At 40.1% G+C, this 14,320-nt stretch overlaps 1 protein-coding gene across 14 annotated transcripts in view; it reads right to left on the bottom strand.

Annotated features, from left to right (window-relative positions):
- CLIP1 (CAP-Gly domain containing linker protein 1) overlaps window positions 1-14,320 on the bottom strand; it is a 712,474-nt gene that overhangs the window by 389,620 nt on the left and 308,534 nt on the right. For all 14 annotated transcript variants that reach the window (XM_085636018.1, XM_085636008.1, XM_085636009.1 and 11 more), the window contains 2 exons: window positions 8,822-8,905; window positions 5,054-5,210 (listed from right to left, as the gene is read on the bottom strand). In XM_085636018.1, coding sequence (XP_085492144.1) covers window positions 5,054-5,210; window positions 8,822-8,905 — 241 coding nt within the window. The remainder of the gene's footprint in view (window positions 1-5,053; window positions 5,211-8,821; window positions 8,906-14,320) is intronic.

The following is a 14,320-nucleotide window of genomic DNA, read 5'->3' as shown; positions in this document are numbered from 1 at the left end:
TTTTTTTTTTTGTACCTTTAGATAAAAGTATGAAAGAACAAATGTATAGGACATATACACAAGAAAAAATTAACTTATTTCTTATAAACTCGCATTTTCACGTACAGAGTAGCAACAAGAGACAAGAAAACAATAACATAACTTATAATATCCCTTAGTCCGTTATAATTCACATAATCATGAATACATGAGCTTATGAAATCACCGTGAGAAGAAAGACTCCTTCTAAGAGTAAGAAAGAGGCTTACCTTAATGGAAGAGGTGACGAATCACCTCCTGGCCCACAGCTGCATCTGCATCCTACGCAGACTCCAGGCAGTAGTAATGCGTGAAGGTATGAGTGGTCCCCCAGGTTGCAGCACGACAACTTTTTTCTAAAGCCACTCCTGCGAAGAGTGTAGCCCATGTGGCAACTGCTCTGGTGGAGTGAGCTTTTGTTCTTCGTTCCAAAGGTTTGTCAGCTTTGATGTGACAGAACTTTATAGCCGCCGATATCCATCTTGCGAAAGTGGCTTTCGTTATTGCAGTCCCTTCTCTGCCTTGACTGTAGGCCACTAATAATGGATCAGTTTTCCGAATGTCCTTCGTTCTCTGAAGGTAGAAGTTAAGGCAACTTTCAACATCAAGCGTATGTAATGGTTGCTCTGCAGGCGTTGATGGTTGCAGGAAGAAGGACCGGAGTATGACCAGCTCATTATGATCGAATTGAGACGGTACTTTAGGAATAAACATAGGATTACTCCTTAAAATCACAGCATCTTTTCTTGAGCAGTAGAAAGGGCTTCTTGATGGTGAACACTTGAATTTCACTCACCCTTCTGGCTGAGGTGAGGGCCAGCAAAAGAACAGCTTTCCATGTCAGGGATTTCAACTCAGCTTTATGAATTGGCTCGAACGGTTGTTTCAGAAGTTGTGCAAGGACTAAGATTCCATTCCGGGGGAGGTGCTCGCACCGGAGGAAAAGTGCGGAAAAGTCCCTTCATAAATTGCTTGACCAGGCTTGAGGCACAAAGAGAGGTGGCACTGGACGCTCTTCTATAATGAGAGATGGAGGCTAGATACACTTTAACTGAGGCGAAAGCTAAATCAGATTTTGCCAAGGAGAGGAATTATGATAAAAATCTGTTGCGGGGATGTTTGAAATGGATGGATGCCATTTTGCTGGCACCAGAAACAAAACTTTTTCCATTTCAGCTTGTACTTTTTGTTGGTACTTAGAGCTCTGGACTTTGAAAGGATGTCTCTACATTCGTACAAAATGTTCATGTCCATAAATTCTAGGAACTCAGGAGCCAGGCATGCAAGTGCAGAGACTCTGGGGTCGGATGGCACACCTGACCGTTGTCCCTGGTCAGAAGAGAGGGGAGCATCTGCAGAGGTGGAAGTCTGGCTTCTGAAAGATGAAGAAATTCCGGGAACCAGTGTTGCCTAGGTTACCTGGGAGCAATGAGTATTATTTGGCAAAGCTCCAACTTCATTTTGGTCAACACTCTGGGAATCAATGAAATGGGGGAAAAGCGTAGGCATATATCCCTGACCATCGCATCAAAATGGTATTGCCCTGAGAGTCCGGGAGGGGGAATCTGCTGGCAAAGTACTGGCACAGTACTGGCAGTTGGCGTTGATGTCTGTAGTAACAAGTCCAGCGTTGGTTTTCCCCACAGTGCAAATACCCCGTCCAGTTGGGATTGGTTGAGTTCCCATTCGTGGCAACTGTCTGTAGCTGGGCTGAGAGCATCCGCTAATGTATTGTGCAAGCCTGGAACATGCTCGGCCCTGAGAGATATTCTATGCTCTGTTGTCAAGTTCCATAGTTATTGCGCTTCCTGCAAAAGCATGAGAGCTTTGGTTCCCCCTGGTTTATGTAGAACATACTGGTTGTATTGTCCGCATGGACCAGTACAGAGGCGCCTGCTATTCTTGGCGGAAAGGTTGGTAAGGAAAGGAATATGGCTTTCCGCTCCAGGCTGTTAATATGCCTTTGCTTTTGAGAATTGGATCAATTGCTTTGGAATTAGAGGTTCGGCAAGTGGCCTTCCCAGCCTTCCATGGAGGCACCCGTTGTCAGGCCATAGTTTGGAATTTCTTGCAGAAAAGTGAGGACTTTCGAAAGGTTTGGTCCGTGACACCACCGTTGAATCGCTGCTTTCATGTCCAGGGTTATTCGAATGGTATCTTCAAAGGATCCTGATGTTTGCAGCCATTGTTTCTGAAGCTCTTCCTCGAGATGTTTCATCTTGAGCCTGGCTAACTGCACTAGGTTGACTGCTGATGAGTACATTCCTTGGAGCAACTTGTACCTTCTAAGTGAAATGGACTTTCTTCTTGCGATGATCATAGCCAGCTGCCGTAGATGTGCCTGCTGTTCGTCCAATAGGAAGGCTTTGTATTAGATTGTATCCAACCTGGCTCACAGAAATTGTGTTATCTGACTGGGAAGAAATGAAGAGTTCTTTCTGTTCACTGTCAACCCTAGTTTGCTGAATACCTGGAGGCAAGCATTCGTTGTTCTGGCTGCCTGACTCACTGTTGATACCTTCAGTAGCCAGTCATCCAAGTAGGATGACAGCGTAAGGCCGCGGCCACTGGTGCGAGACGCGTAAGGAAGCAATGATCAACACAGGGTACCAGCTCCTCCCCATTGACCCTCATACACTCTGACTATTGAAATCACGACAGTCAAAGAACCAGATGGTTTCCCTCCAGGTGGAGGAAGGCTGACTGCCTGGAGAATGGGAAACTCAGGAGGAAAAGGACCCAATGATAAAACCAATCGCTAACCTTCTCAAGCGGAGAACCAAGATATACCGCTGCCCACGGGTTAGAGTGTATGAGGGCCTTTGTACAACACTTATAGACCCTGGCTTTTTCAAGATACGTGGTTCATTCTATTTTGATTACAAACTATTCAGCATGGAAGCAGAATGAATCACTGCTTCTTCCTCCCTTCTCTTGATTTTTTGGGCTATCACGGCCATTATAGTCTATGCAATCATTTTAAATACTACTTCATAATGTTACCGCGGTACTCCCATCTCGACAACGGGGATTGAGTCAGGCATCTGAATCTATGAAAGATACCCCAATACTGGATAAACAGCCTGCTCTACAACAGTTGTTGTTCCACCTTTGGAGAGCGATGAACGCTGGCTTTTACCAACACTAGAGAGTCCATTAGACTAGCACTACTGAGATTACACATAATGCCTTTTGCTTTCCACCATATCAATATCTCAGTTGCAAGCCAACGTGGCAAACAATTTCTGCCATTTGACCTGGTCTATAAAACAAGTCTGCTAAAAAATAAAAAAATACACAATACCACTCTTTTTTTCACATAGTCTGGTCCTGAAGAAAGCCTCCAAACCCATTTTTCAAGAGGCTGAAACATGTTGACCCTTGGATAACTAAGATCAATTATTCTTGAGGGTGTCCCTATTCGGTTATCTTTTAACCTTGTCCTGGGCCGCTGGGAATAAAAAAAATCGGACAGTAAAGATTCCCTGAGACATTTTTAACTTGCACCACTTTTCCAGAATTTCCTCTTCACACAACACCAATCCCACTCCGCTGTAATCCAGGTGTTGAATCACAACCGGTTGGCACTCGGCTACCCAGTTGGGAACCCTATGATGAAGCATGTCACCAACTAGGTTGGTGGGTGAGGGTTCTTTTAACAAACCTAGTGATTTTCTGGCACTCAAAAACCATAACTGAGCCGTCTTTACTAGTGGGTTTGTCCACTTTGCTTATGAATTGGTTCACAAATAATCAACTAATGATCAATCAAATCATTAGAAAGCATGCATAAATGCTTTATGAAGACAAATTTGCCAATTCTTTGCACAAGAATGAATATATATCCCGATAGCAATGATTTTGACATCAGATATGAATGTTTGTGGTGTTTGCAGTTGCAAAAGTATTTGGTAGGTGCTTCTGTTAGGGCATTTTTTGTGTAGAGAAAATTATAGACGCACACTGCTGTAGTTCTAACTTACAGAAGACATTCCTTTAACCTTAAAGTCGTAAGTTTAAGTAATCTTTCCCCTTGAGGGCTTTGATTTAAGCATTGATGGTTGGATATTTTTTAAATTGTATGTACAGGCTGATTAATCTCACACATTGGTTATTTATAAAGGCATGAAGAGTTGTGAGGGTTCAATAACAAATCTATGGAGTGAACTCCAAATTTCACAAGACAGCAAGGTAAACAGGTTTACAAAACATTTACTCTGGTGTTTTGCTAAGCTCCAACATGTTCACCTTGTGTACACGTTCATAGCACTACCTTCGTCAATTTTGAGCAGAATCTTTTTCTCCGATTGGTTCATTATGATTGTGTACCCATTTGCTTAGTGACTTTAGCACTATTCCTAGTCAGGAAGAGATTACAGAAATGTTTTCAAACAGAGTGGGCTCATTTATGGGGTACTCAAATATCTAAAAAGCCTTTGGAGGAAGCCCTACACGAACAAGGCTCTCTTTAGGCCATTTGTGCAATCATAGAGCTTTGGCAATTTTCTTGTCTTGGAAACCTGTGCTTTCTAAATTTGGAAAACACTTTGGCGCAGCTACATTGTTTGTAAAGGTTGAATTCTAACCGTCAGGTGGATATTGATATAAGGTCCTGGTTGTGGTTTAGTAGGTAACCAGGTCTTGCAGGCCTGTATTTATGCGTTCTGTGTGTGCAGTGGGTTTTGAATTGGATTTTTTATTTTACTGGTACCTGGTAGAGTGCTTTCAAAAGAATATTTTGTGCGGCCTTAAGAAACTTCTAATTCCTTTTGGGTTGTAGATGCTTTAGAATGTGTGTGTTTATTGGCACCTGCACAGACTGTACAACAGTTTAGACCAGCAAACACTCGTTCTCTTGTAAATGCCATCTAACGGTTGGAATGAAAGAGTGAGACAATTTTCCATTGCTACTCATGTTAGAACTTTAAGGTCTAGACTATAGCCTTCATCTAAAAAACAAAATGTTTGTGAGCATCGCAAAGCAATATAAAGACAAAATGTCCAACAATTCAAAATAAGGACTGCACCGACTTACCTTTCTTTAGCTTGCAATTCTTCATTCATCTTAGAAAGCTGGGCAGAACTGTCCCCTGAAGAGGTAATCATTTCAGATATTTGCTTTTCAAGTTTTGCTTTAGATGCATGTAAATGTTGTTCATTTTCCTCTGCTTCTTTAAGTGATCGCTCCATTTCTAAGTGAAAGACAAAAAACCCTTAATTTGCAAATTTTGTAATATCTCATCTGAAGCACTACCTACACTATGGAAGGAAAAATTTAATATCATGAGTGCAGTGTCTTTCCACTGACAAAAACATACATGTTTACAATACATCTCATTGAAATGTAGATAAGATACCAGATGAGCAGCTTGTGGTTTTCAGTGGACTAAAGTAGTATGAATACTGCATTACAATTAAAGAAGTAAACTACAGGCAAGTACTAAGTTATCACCATACTAAGTGAGACTAAAATTCGCTCACAAATTACTACTACGAATCCATCTGTGAACAATCAATACAAGTCTTATGATTACATTTAAACAGTAAATGAATGTAAGTCATAGGCAAGTAGTCAGTCTAATTACAAATGTGTATAGCTAAATATTTCACAAAGTATGCTTTAACACATTTCTACAAAACAGTTTAAGTCGAAAGGAAACAAAAGAGATTGTTATCAATATGTGGTACAACATTCTCCGTAATCTTGTTTCGTACATGGCTTTCAGTATTATTATTAAAGTGTAACCCTGACACTTATGTTTACTAGAAAACCAACTTTTCAGGGCCTTAACTCCATACAATTGGATGGAGGAGCAGATCTCGAATTTCTGAAAACTACATATTATTCACCATTGGACCTTTATACTCTTAGACTATTCTCAGAAGTGGCTGTAGCCCACTCAGATAATTCACTTGGGGAGGGATACAACCCATAGGGAAATACTACTCACAACTATTACAAGAAACTCAGTGTCTCTGGACTGGGTCCATAGACACAGGGCCTGCTTTCACCAGGTACAGACCTGTGCCCAGAAAAGCCGGTGCCCAGTGAAGCCGGTGCCAGGACGGGGCAGCTGGCAAGCCTGGCCACCAACACGACCCAGAAAGCACTTGCCCATGCCAGGGGGTGGGAAGTATCCCTGGTGTCTAGAGGAGTGGATCCCTGCTTGGAAATTGTGTCTGGTGCGACCCCCAAGCAGGGTTCAACTAGAGACATTTGACCTTTTCCAATGCTGCCTTTTCTTGTGTTGAAAGATTCTTGGGGGCAGATGAATTGCTCCTTACACCAATCAAGATGAAAGCGGACCACACCATTAGTGCTGCCTACTTTCACTTTTATCCTGCTGTGACATCAGCACACACTTACCACGTGTATAAACTTTGATTTAAGAAAAGAAAATATTTCTGAGAACACCAGAAACATTTTCTTTTCCAGTATGGTGGGTGATCCGTTGACGCTCAAAACACTTTGAAGGTAGTGCGGTGGATGTTAGCTGTTGTATACCGCACGCACTAAAGCTGTTATATGGCCAATCAAGGACTCTGCAGGGAGGAAGTTAGCAACCCGTGGTAACATGGTGCGGACTCAGTCACCTCACCCATTGGCAATTTCTGCATAAGCAGTTCACATCTTGATCACAAGTCCAAGGTCTTATTCTATATTGATCATTTCCTGGATGCAGACAGGTGGTTCTCAACCAACAGTATGCTTGGCAGAGTAAAACAAGTGCTTCATTAAGTCAATTAGAAATTGATAAAGTAAAAAACATGCCACTTTCAGAAAGGAAAACACTACAGCCTTGCTCAAAGGGAGGAAATGCCTGATAAATGTATACTTAGATCCTGCATTATATCGGTAAAAGAGATAAACATGTGGCATTAAGGACACTAAAGCCAAGGAGCTGACTGTGCACCCAAATACATTGGTACACAAGTGGCAGCATTCTCTTATGGAACCTTTTTTGTGTTTTGCCAGGTAAATCCCAACCAGTTGGGAAAGTAAAACGACAGAGTAATGGATATATTTACCACATTCTTAAGTGCTATTGTTATTTTCATGAGAAGATGGTTCAAAGGGAAGCTTGCACACATGTATAATACTGCTGCAGTTCAGCAAGATTAAGACATTGTATGGTAACTATTGATGGCATGGCTGCTGAACCCTGTAAGTAAGATGGTAAAGTTCACCAAGGAGGCTGCCATGATGCCAGCGATGTTTCTCGGCATGGCCATCCAAATGCTGTGTACTATTCATAGGTTAAAGGATTGTAATTATATATCCCGTCCCCCCTGATCAATTTCTCTCAACTTTGTTTTGAGTCAATATGTGAGCCAACGATAACATACAACAAAAACTTTTTGGGGGGGGGGGGGGGGGGGTCCAAGGGAAAAAATATTTACCGACCCTGCAGTTGCCAATCCCTCTACCTTGTATGCAATAACAACATAAAGAAAACCAGGGTCAAAGTCAATGAGCCTTTACACTTTGTACATAAGCATCCTGAGAAAAGAGGGAGAAAAACAGAAAGTGAACAGTATCATTGGTAATGAATCCCATCAGCCACTAAAAATAGCGTACATCATCATTTAGGATTCAATCATACACTTCCCTCCAGTCCACGAGGGCTGTATAATGTATGAACAAAGAAGAAGAATTAAATTCTAATCTTTAGGTTTTTTATGATGTCGCTAAACAGAAGTTTAAGTGGAGTTGATGGTCTAAGCAGTGCAAAAAAACGAAACCAGTGAGTGCAAATGTTAAAAACATCTAGATGGTCAGAACAAACATTTTATTAATAACTGACCAAGTGATGAGACTAAAAAACAGTGCAAAAGCAGTTTGACAAAATAACTGCCTATGTCCTAAATACAGTCAAATTTAGGACATAGGCAGTTATTTTGTCAAACTGCTTTTGCACTGTTTTTTAGTCTCATCACTTGGTCAGTTATTAATAAAATGTTTGTTCTGACCATCTAGATGTTTTTAACATTTGCACTCACTGGTTTCGTTTTTTTGCACTGCTTAGACCATCAACTCCACTTAAACTTCTGTTTAGCGACATCATAAAAAACCTAAAGATTAGAATTTAATTCTTCTTCTTTGTTCATACATTCTACAGCCCTCGTGAACTGGAGGGAAGTGTATGATTGAATCCTAAATGATGATGTACTCTATTTTTAGTGGCTGATGGGATTCATTACCAACGATACTGTTCACTTTCTGTTTTTCTCACGCTTTTCTCAGGATGCTTATGTACAAAGTGTAAAGGCTCATTGACTTTGACCCTGGTTTTCTTTATGTTGTTATTCCAACGATAACATAACCTCAAAAAGTATGAAGTTTACAAGTTCTAACTATTGGATGGTTTACTTGAGTTTTCTCCTTCAAACACAGTCTAATTTTCAAACGATTGGAAACCACTTTAAATTACAGTGTCGTTTATTTGAAAATGAAAAATATCATGCAGATCTTCTACGTGCTGTACCACCATAATCTTTGTGTATTCCGAATGTTACAATGTAAAATGATCATCAAATCCTATAAATACTCCTAAAAAAAACATCACAGCAATAAACAACCCAAACGCTGCAAAAGTCAGTATAAAGTTAGATTACTAAGACAATGTTTTTTGTGTAAATGTTTACATGTAAATAGAGTCGGATGGTACTAAGCTTACAGTTATTATCAGTTAAAAATTCCGGGATGTGTTTCAGCAATAAGACCATTTAATTAAATCAGTTCTAAAGGCAGCTTTTTTAACAGCGCAAACAAACAACATACTGCATAACCATAAAACCTCACCTGCAAACTGAGACTTTAATGCTGTTAATTCAGAGGTAATAAGTGCACATTGTTCATCTTTCTTGCTTAATTGTAAAACAGTTTCTGAAAGAAATAAAAGAATAATAATAAGTAATCCATATTAAGCTTTCAAATTATACAGTTGTAGCACATATTATTGGCCAGTTGTGGGTCTATAATTTGGCACACCGGAAGAAAAGCATTATGAATCTGTTCCAACAAGGTTGCCCTTTAGTGTAACACTACATATCCAAGTAATTGTTTCCATGTTTGTTTAGTCTCATTTTGTCAAGCAACAGCTCAGTAATCAATCGTAGCATCTCAAAACATTAAATAAGTCTCCTCTTCATGGCTGGTAAAAACCCTGAAGCAATCAACTTCTATTTCACCATAGTTCAACAGCCAGACATGCAAAAACCAAATCAAAAGGTGATGAGGAGAATTATCTTTCACCTTTTTGAACAACTGTACAGCAAAATCAACAATTATGTGTAACTGTACATTTTATATCCTATAGATTACTTTTTTTTTTACATGGACTCATTATTTTTAAGTACTTTGCAAACAAGTTCCTATTTAAGATAAAAAGCACAATGAAAACGAGGAAATAAACACATTCTAAATTTTCATTGCATGTAGAATTTGAATCTATAATTAATGCTTCATGTGCAGAAGAAGGCCATGTGAAATATTTGCACATTTCGTGAAAAAGACCAAACTATAGTTGATGAAAGCAATCTTGGTATTTGCAAAGGGCACAGAGATCTATTTGGTAAAATAATCTGTCAAACGCACTGCAGCAAACAATGCTATTCGCCTTTTAAATTACTATGACGCAGGATTAATTTACAGTTACCGCTAAAACGTAATAACACGTTTTATTGCTTCCAGGAAAAAATGCACGGCACTGAAGACATTCGTTTTGTGAAGCTTTTTCTGCCTGTTGGATATATGAGGTTAAGACACTAAATGAAAAAAGCAACAAATTGATTGAGGCATAAGTACCACTCCTATGAAGCGAAAATGTGGGTACAAAATTCTATATTAAAGGTCTTTTACCAAACCTGTGATCAATGTTTAACCAAAAGGACAAAAAAATATATTCCAGATAACAAAAATATATATCAAACTAACTACTGCTCATGAATTTCGTCCAGTCTCTCGGACTGCGGAATGTCAGGATATAAAACTTTCAAACACTAGTTAAGATAACACCTTGTCTGAAATTATAAACACTTATACTACTATTAAGGCTAAAATAAAAGTATTACGAGCAGGAAAGTGGTCGTTCGGTACTATTGTGAACTAATCGAAAAGAAAATTATCCTTAGAACAAAAGAACACACTTTTCATCAAATTTAGAATCAAATAACTTTGACAAACAATTTAGAAAATCCTTACTTTGACAGAAGATCCTATAAAAATATTGTCAAAGCTAGGTTTATGTGCCTCAAATTGTCAATTGATTTGGATAAAAATTAATCGAAAAAAGTTAAATTAGCCAGCCTTTGGCCCTATTTTTAAAGTGGAAGACTCTGACACAAAAAACAAGGATTAGGCCAGCTTCTTTAACACTAAAGGGAAAAGCCAGCCTCATGGCTGGTGCAGTAAAACAACTAGTAATAGGCCTCTGGTTAAGGATGAATTATAATTAACCTTTAAAAAAAAATATCTACGCTCAAACTATCCACTCCTTTCTCAAATCCCAAAATAACTACCAAAGCTAAAAATACAAGTATGCACGTAGTGCACTGGGTCAACTTTACTGAATTTCTCGCTTTTCCAAAGCATGTTCCTGGACTGCCTGAAAGTAGAAAACAACTCTCCTCCCTTAAAAGAAAATGCATACACTGAGCAGAATTACCTCAATAGCTAGTAGCCAGTACCCCCTCCCTTCCTTGCAAAAATCCATTTGGAGCTGTGTTAACAATCAAGTCAAAACTGTTTGTCACTGAATACATCCTACAGTATAATTCCCAAGCTAGTGTTAAAGCTAGTTGCAGCAGAAACCAATCAACATCATATCATCACTGATTCCTTGAAAATCCTTGACAATGGTGAATTATGTCTGCTGCTGACTCTATTCAATCAATGCCCTTTGATAACCTCAACTAGAAACTTTAAGAGACCTAATGGGTTTTGAAGATAATGTCCTGAACGGGTTTGAATCCTACCTCACAAACCAATAGAACAGATCAAGGTAGGCAGTATTTGCTCCACAATAAAGACTCCAAGAGGTCCTCCAAAGCTCCATTTTAGCATCAGCACACAAACCTGATCTATGAAACCTAGGGAGGTAGCATTAAAGATTCTGGTGCATTAAATTACCAATACATGGATAGTGAACTTTATTTGTAGGTTTATTTTCCACCCCCAATATTTCTCGTCTAGCTAAAACTCTTGGATGACAGCACACCACTTTAAATTTGATCCCAACAAAGCAGAGCTTTTACTTGTCTTTCCTTTTCTCCACCCTTGTTCGAACTAGGCTGCAATGGACAACCATCACTGAAATCTATAAGTATCTCCGACGTACTCAAACACAAAAACAATATGGCCTAAATGCCAAATATCAGTTGAGAATCATCCATGGCATGAAACCTTTTTTACTTGAACAAGAGAAAATTGTTCAATCAAATGGGTCCGTTGTTAAATTCTTCATAGAATTTACTACACTAGAACTACCCTCTGCAAAATTGATAAATTCGAAAGCCTGTTATGTCTGAGAGGTTGTGGGGAGATTGGTACATTCTTCCATACGATCTGGGATTGCCCCATGGTGATGGGGTGCTGGGAGGCAGTCATGTCACTGATCACGAGGGTGAGTGGATATTCAGTACCAAGGGAGCCCAAATGTTGTTTACTTAATATTTGGCACGCAACAGACCTAAACTTAATACAACAGACCTGGGCTACTCTTGGTATCATGATAGCAAAAAGGAACATCGCCCGCAGGTGGGGTGGCTACCCCTACCCCAGCAATTTGGTGTAAAGGCATGGACACAGTGATGGTGGCGCAAAAACGGTGTACATACACAGGGAATGCCCCAAAAAATGGATCATAAAATGGGGAAAGTGGAATACCTATAGGGGAGGTATTTGTGAATTACCATCAATTATTCAGGAAGAATACTCAATGGAGGGAGGTAACAATGCTGAAGGTAATGATGCCTAAATTACTGATTGCATGTACTGTGTATATAAGATTGCAAACGTTACATGTACGTAAATGGAATGGGTCATGAGAATGTAACAAGTGCAGTGATAACTTGATTGGGCCCTAATTTTTTTTAAAATGGGTCCGTTGTTTTCCAGCTCTAACTTGTAGACATTGAAGTCCATGACATAGAGAACATTTTACTACCTCTAAATTTCAACAAAGAAAAGAAATTATGCAACTGACGTACCTCCAATTCTCAACCTAAACATTTTTTAAACTTTAGACTGATTAAAATCAACACCACAAACAACTGAACAGTAGGCCACTTGGCTCTGCACCCATTTCCTCTGTCTGTACTAGTAATCATTTTAATTATTATTATTTACATCTAAATCAGTGTGTGAACAATACACAAGTGGGTAATATTTTAGTCCTTATCCTTTTTTACAAACTTCTACATATGATTAAAAAATGGCTTAATGTAGTGATGTAGCATTATTTCACTTCTGAGTGGACCAATCCCTTAAACCTATGGCAATTATTTGCCACTGTTTAGGAGGAAATGCTAGAATGTGCATGCTGGTTCAAATTACAGAGAGGCATTCACTGAATAATAACAAATAAAGTCCATGTTCGCGGAGGTGTAGTTCATATAATACTTTTTAACAACACATTTCTATTTGAGTACGCTTTATTGTGACCACGAACAGTGCAAAGATCTTTGGTGCTGTAAGAAAAATAGCATTTGCCTCTGGAATACCCACTATCCACAAACAAAAAGGCACATTTCTGGGGCTTTGCTTTGTAATCTGACATCACAAAGCAGTGGCCAAAGGCTGCAGTCTTGCCTTGCTTTATTGATATGCCTGCAATATTCTGACAGCATAGACCTTACTCCAATGTGCAATCTAGCACAGCACAGAGAATATCAGATGACAGATGCTGCAATTCCCACAAGGGTAGTGGCCAGTGACTTTGGGGAGGCCCCAACTGTCGCAGACAGATGCTGCAATGGCGAAGTTTCTTCTTGACAAGAAGCAACGCTGGGTACACCGCCTGTCCACCCATGTGGAAGGTCTCAATGACCAGATACCTTGGAATACCCTGAATAATTGAGATCGTCCCTCCACACTTGCGCGTCTTCTGTTTTATTTTTGCTTTTATTTTATTTTAATTTTTTTCATTATATTTGGTTTCACTTTTGACTTCTTCTGTGAATTGCAGTTGACATAAGTAACTTCGCGCTACTCCTTACCCACTCTGGAGGCACTGCCCATGAACCACACATACATGCCCCTTTGTCGGTCACGTGCGCGATTTACCCCCAGCTATTGGCCTCTCTGCTTATGCGCATAATATACTCGCCACATTGCTTGGCATGTGCGAGCTGCACTTCACTGCCGATGCGCGGTTACACACCTTCTGTGCGACGCGCTGGTCTTATTAGTCCTTTTAGTCTTTCTTTCCTTTTTGCCCGGTATTTTACCGGTCCCTGTGTATCTGTCTTCTGTTTCCTTCTTTTTTTACAGACACCTGCCTGTTAATTGCCTGCAGCTGCTCCCCACAACTGAGCGCTATCTTGGCGGGTGTGCTATTTAAGCCTCAGCTTCCTCTGCTCATTTCCAACCACGGAGTCGGAGAGAGGCCACACAGGTTTGCGGTATGAGCTCTGTCAGCTACAAGTAAGTGGGATCTAATTTCTGACCGGCTTTGATTCCTTTGCTGGTTAAGTTTATTTACTTCGCCCTCTTTTGGTCCCTTTCTCGCTCTTTTTTTACCCTGTCCAGATGGTAGCTGTGACAGAATACCCCTACTCCTGACTCATGGAGCCTGTCCCTTTAATCTTTGGTGTAAGCATTCATGGGTTAATTCTAGTTTTTTTGTTCACCATGTTTTTACCGTGTCCTTGAGCCACTTGACACATTACCGCGTATTTTTAGCGTGAACTGCCACTTATAGCACGCTCTTGACACTGCCCCACGTGCCGTACCGCTTTGCACCTCCACCCCGGTATACCATGTCACTCATGTTACTTGATATTGCTTGAGGCTAACATTATATGTGGTATGTTTTGTGTATGTTTGTCTTTTCCCTCCCACAGGATTGGAAATAAGAGGAATACCCCCTCTTCCAGTTAAGCCGCCTTAGCATAGACGGCTATACACACTCTGTTAGACCTGTCCTCTCAACTTCCACTTTCTTGGTCCTGATGAAAGCTAGCCCCAGTTTCCAGGCACTGGCTGAAACATGTTGACCCCACTGGATGGTGGCGGCCATTGATACCTCCTTAGCCATCCCCTGCCTCCTTTTAATGCTGCCCATGGCCCATTATTAAATAA

This window comes from Triturus cristatus, chromosome 11 (assembly GCF_964204655.1).
Source record: "Triturus cristatus chromosome 11, aTriCri1.1, whole genome shotgun sequence".
NCBI lineage: Eukaryota > Metazoa > Chordata > Amphibia > Caudata > Salamandridae > Triturus > Triturus cristatus.
The sequence above is the reverse complement of the archived record's forward strand: the minus strand, read 5'-3'. Positions and strand labels throughout refer to the sequence as shown.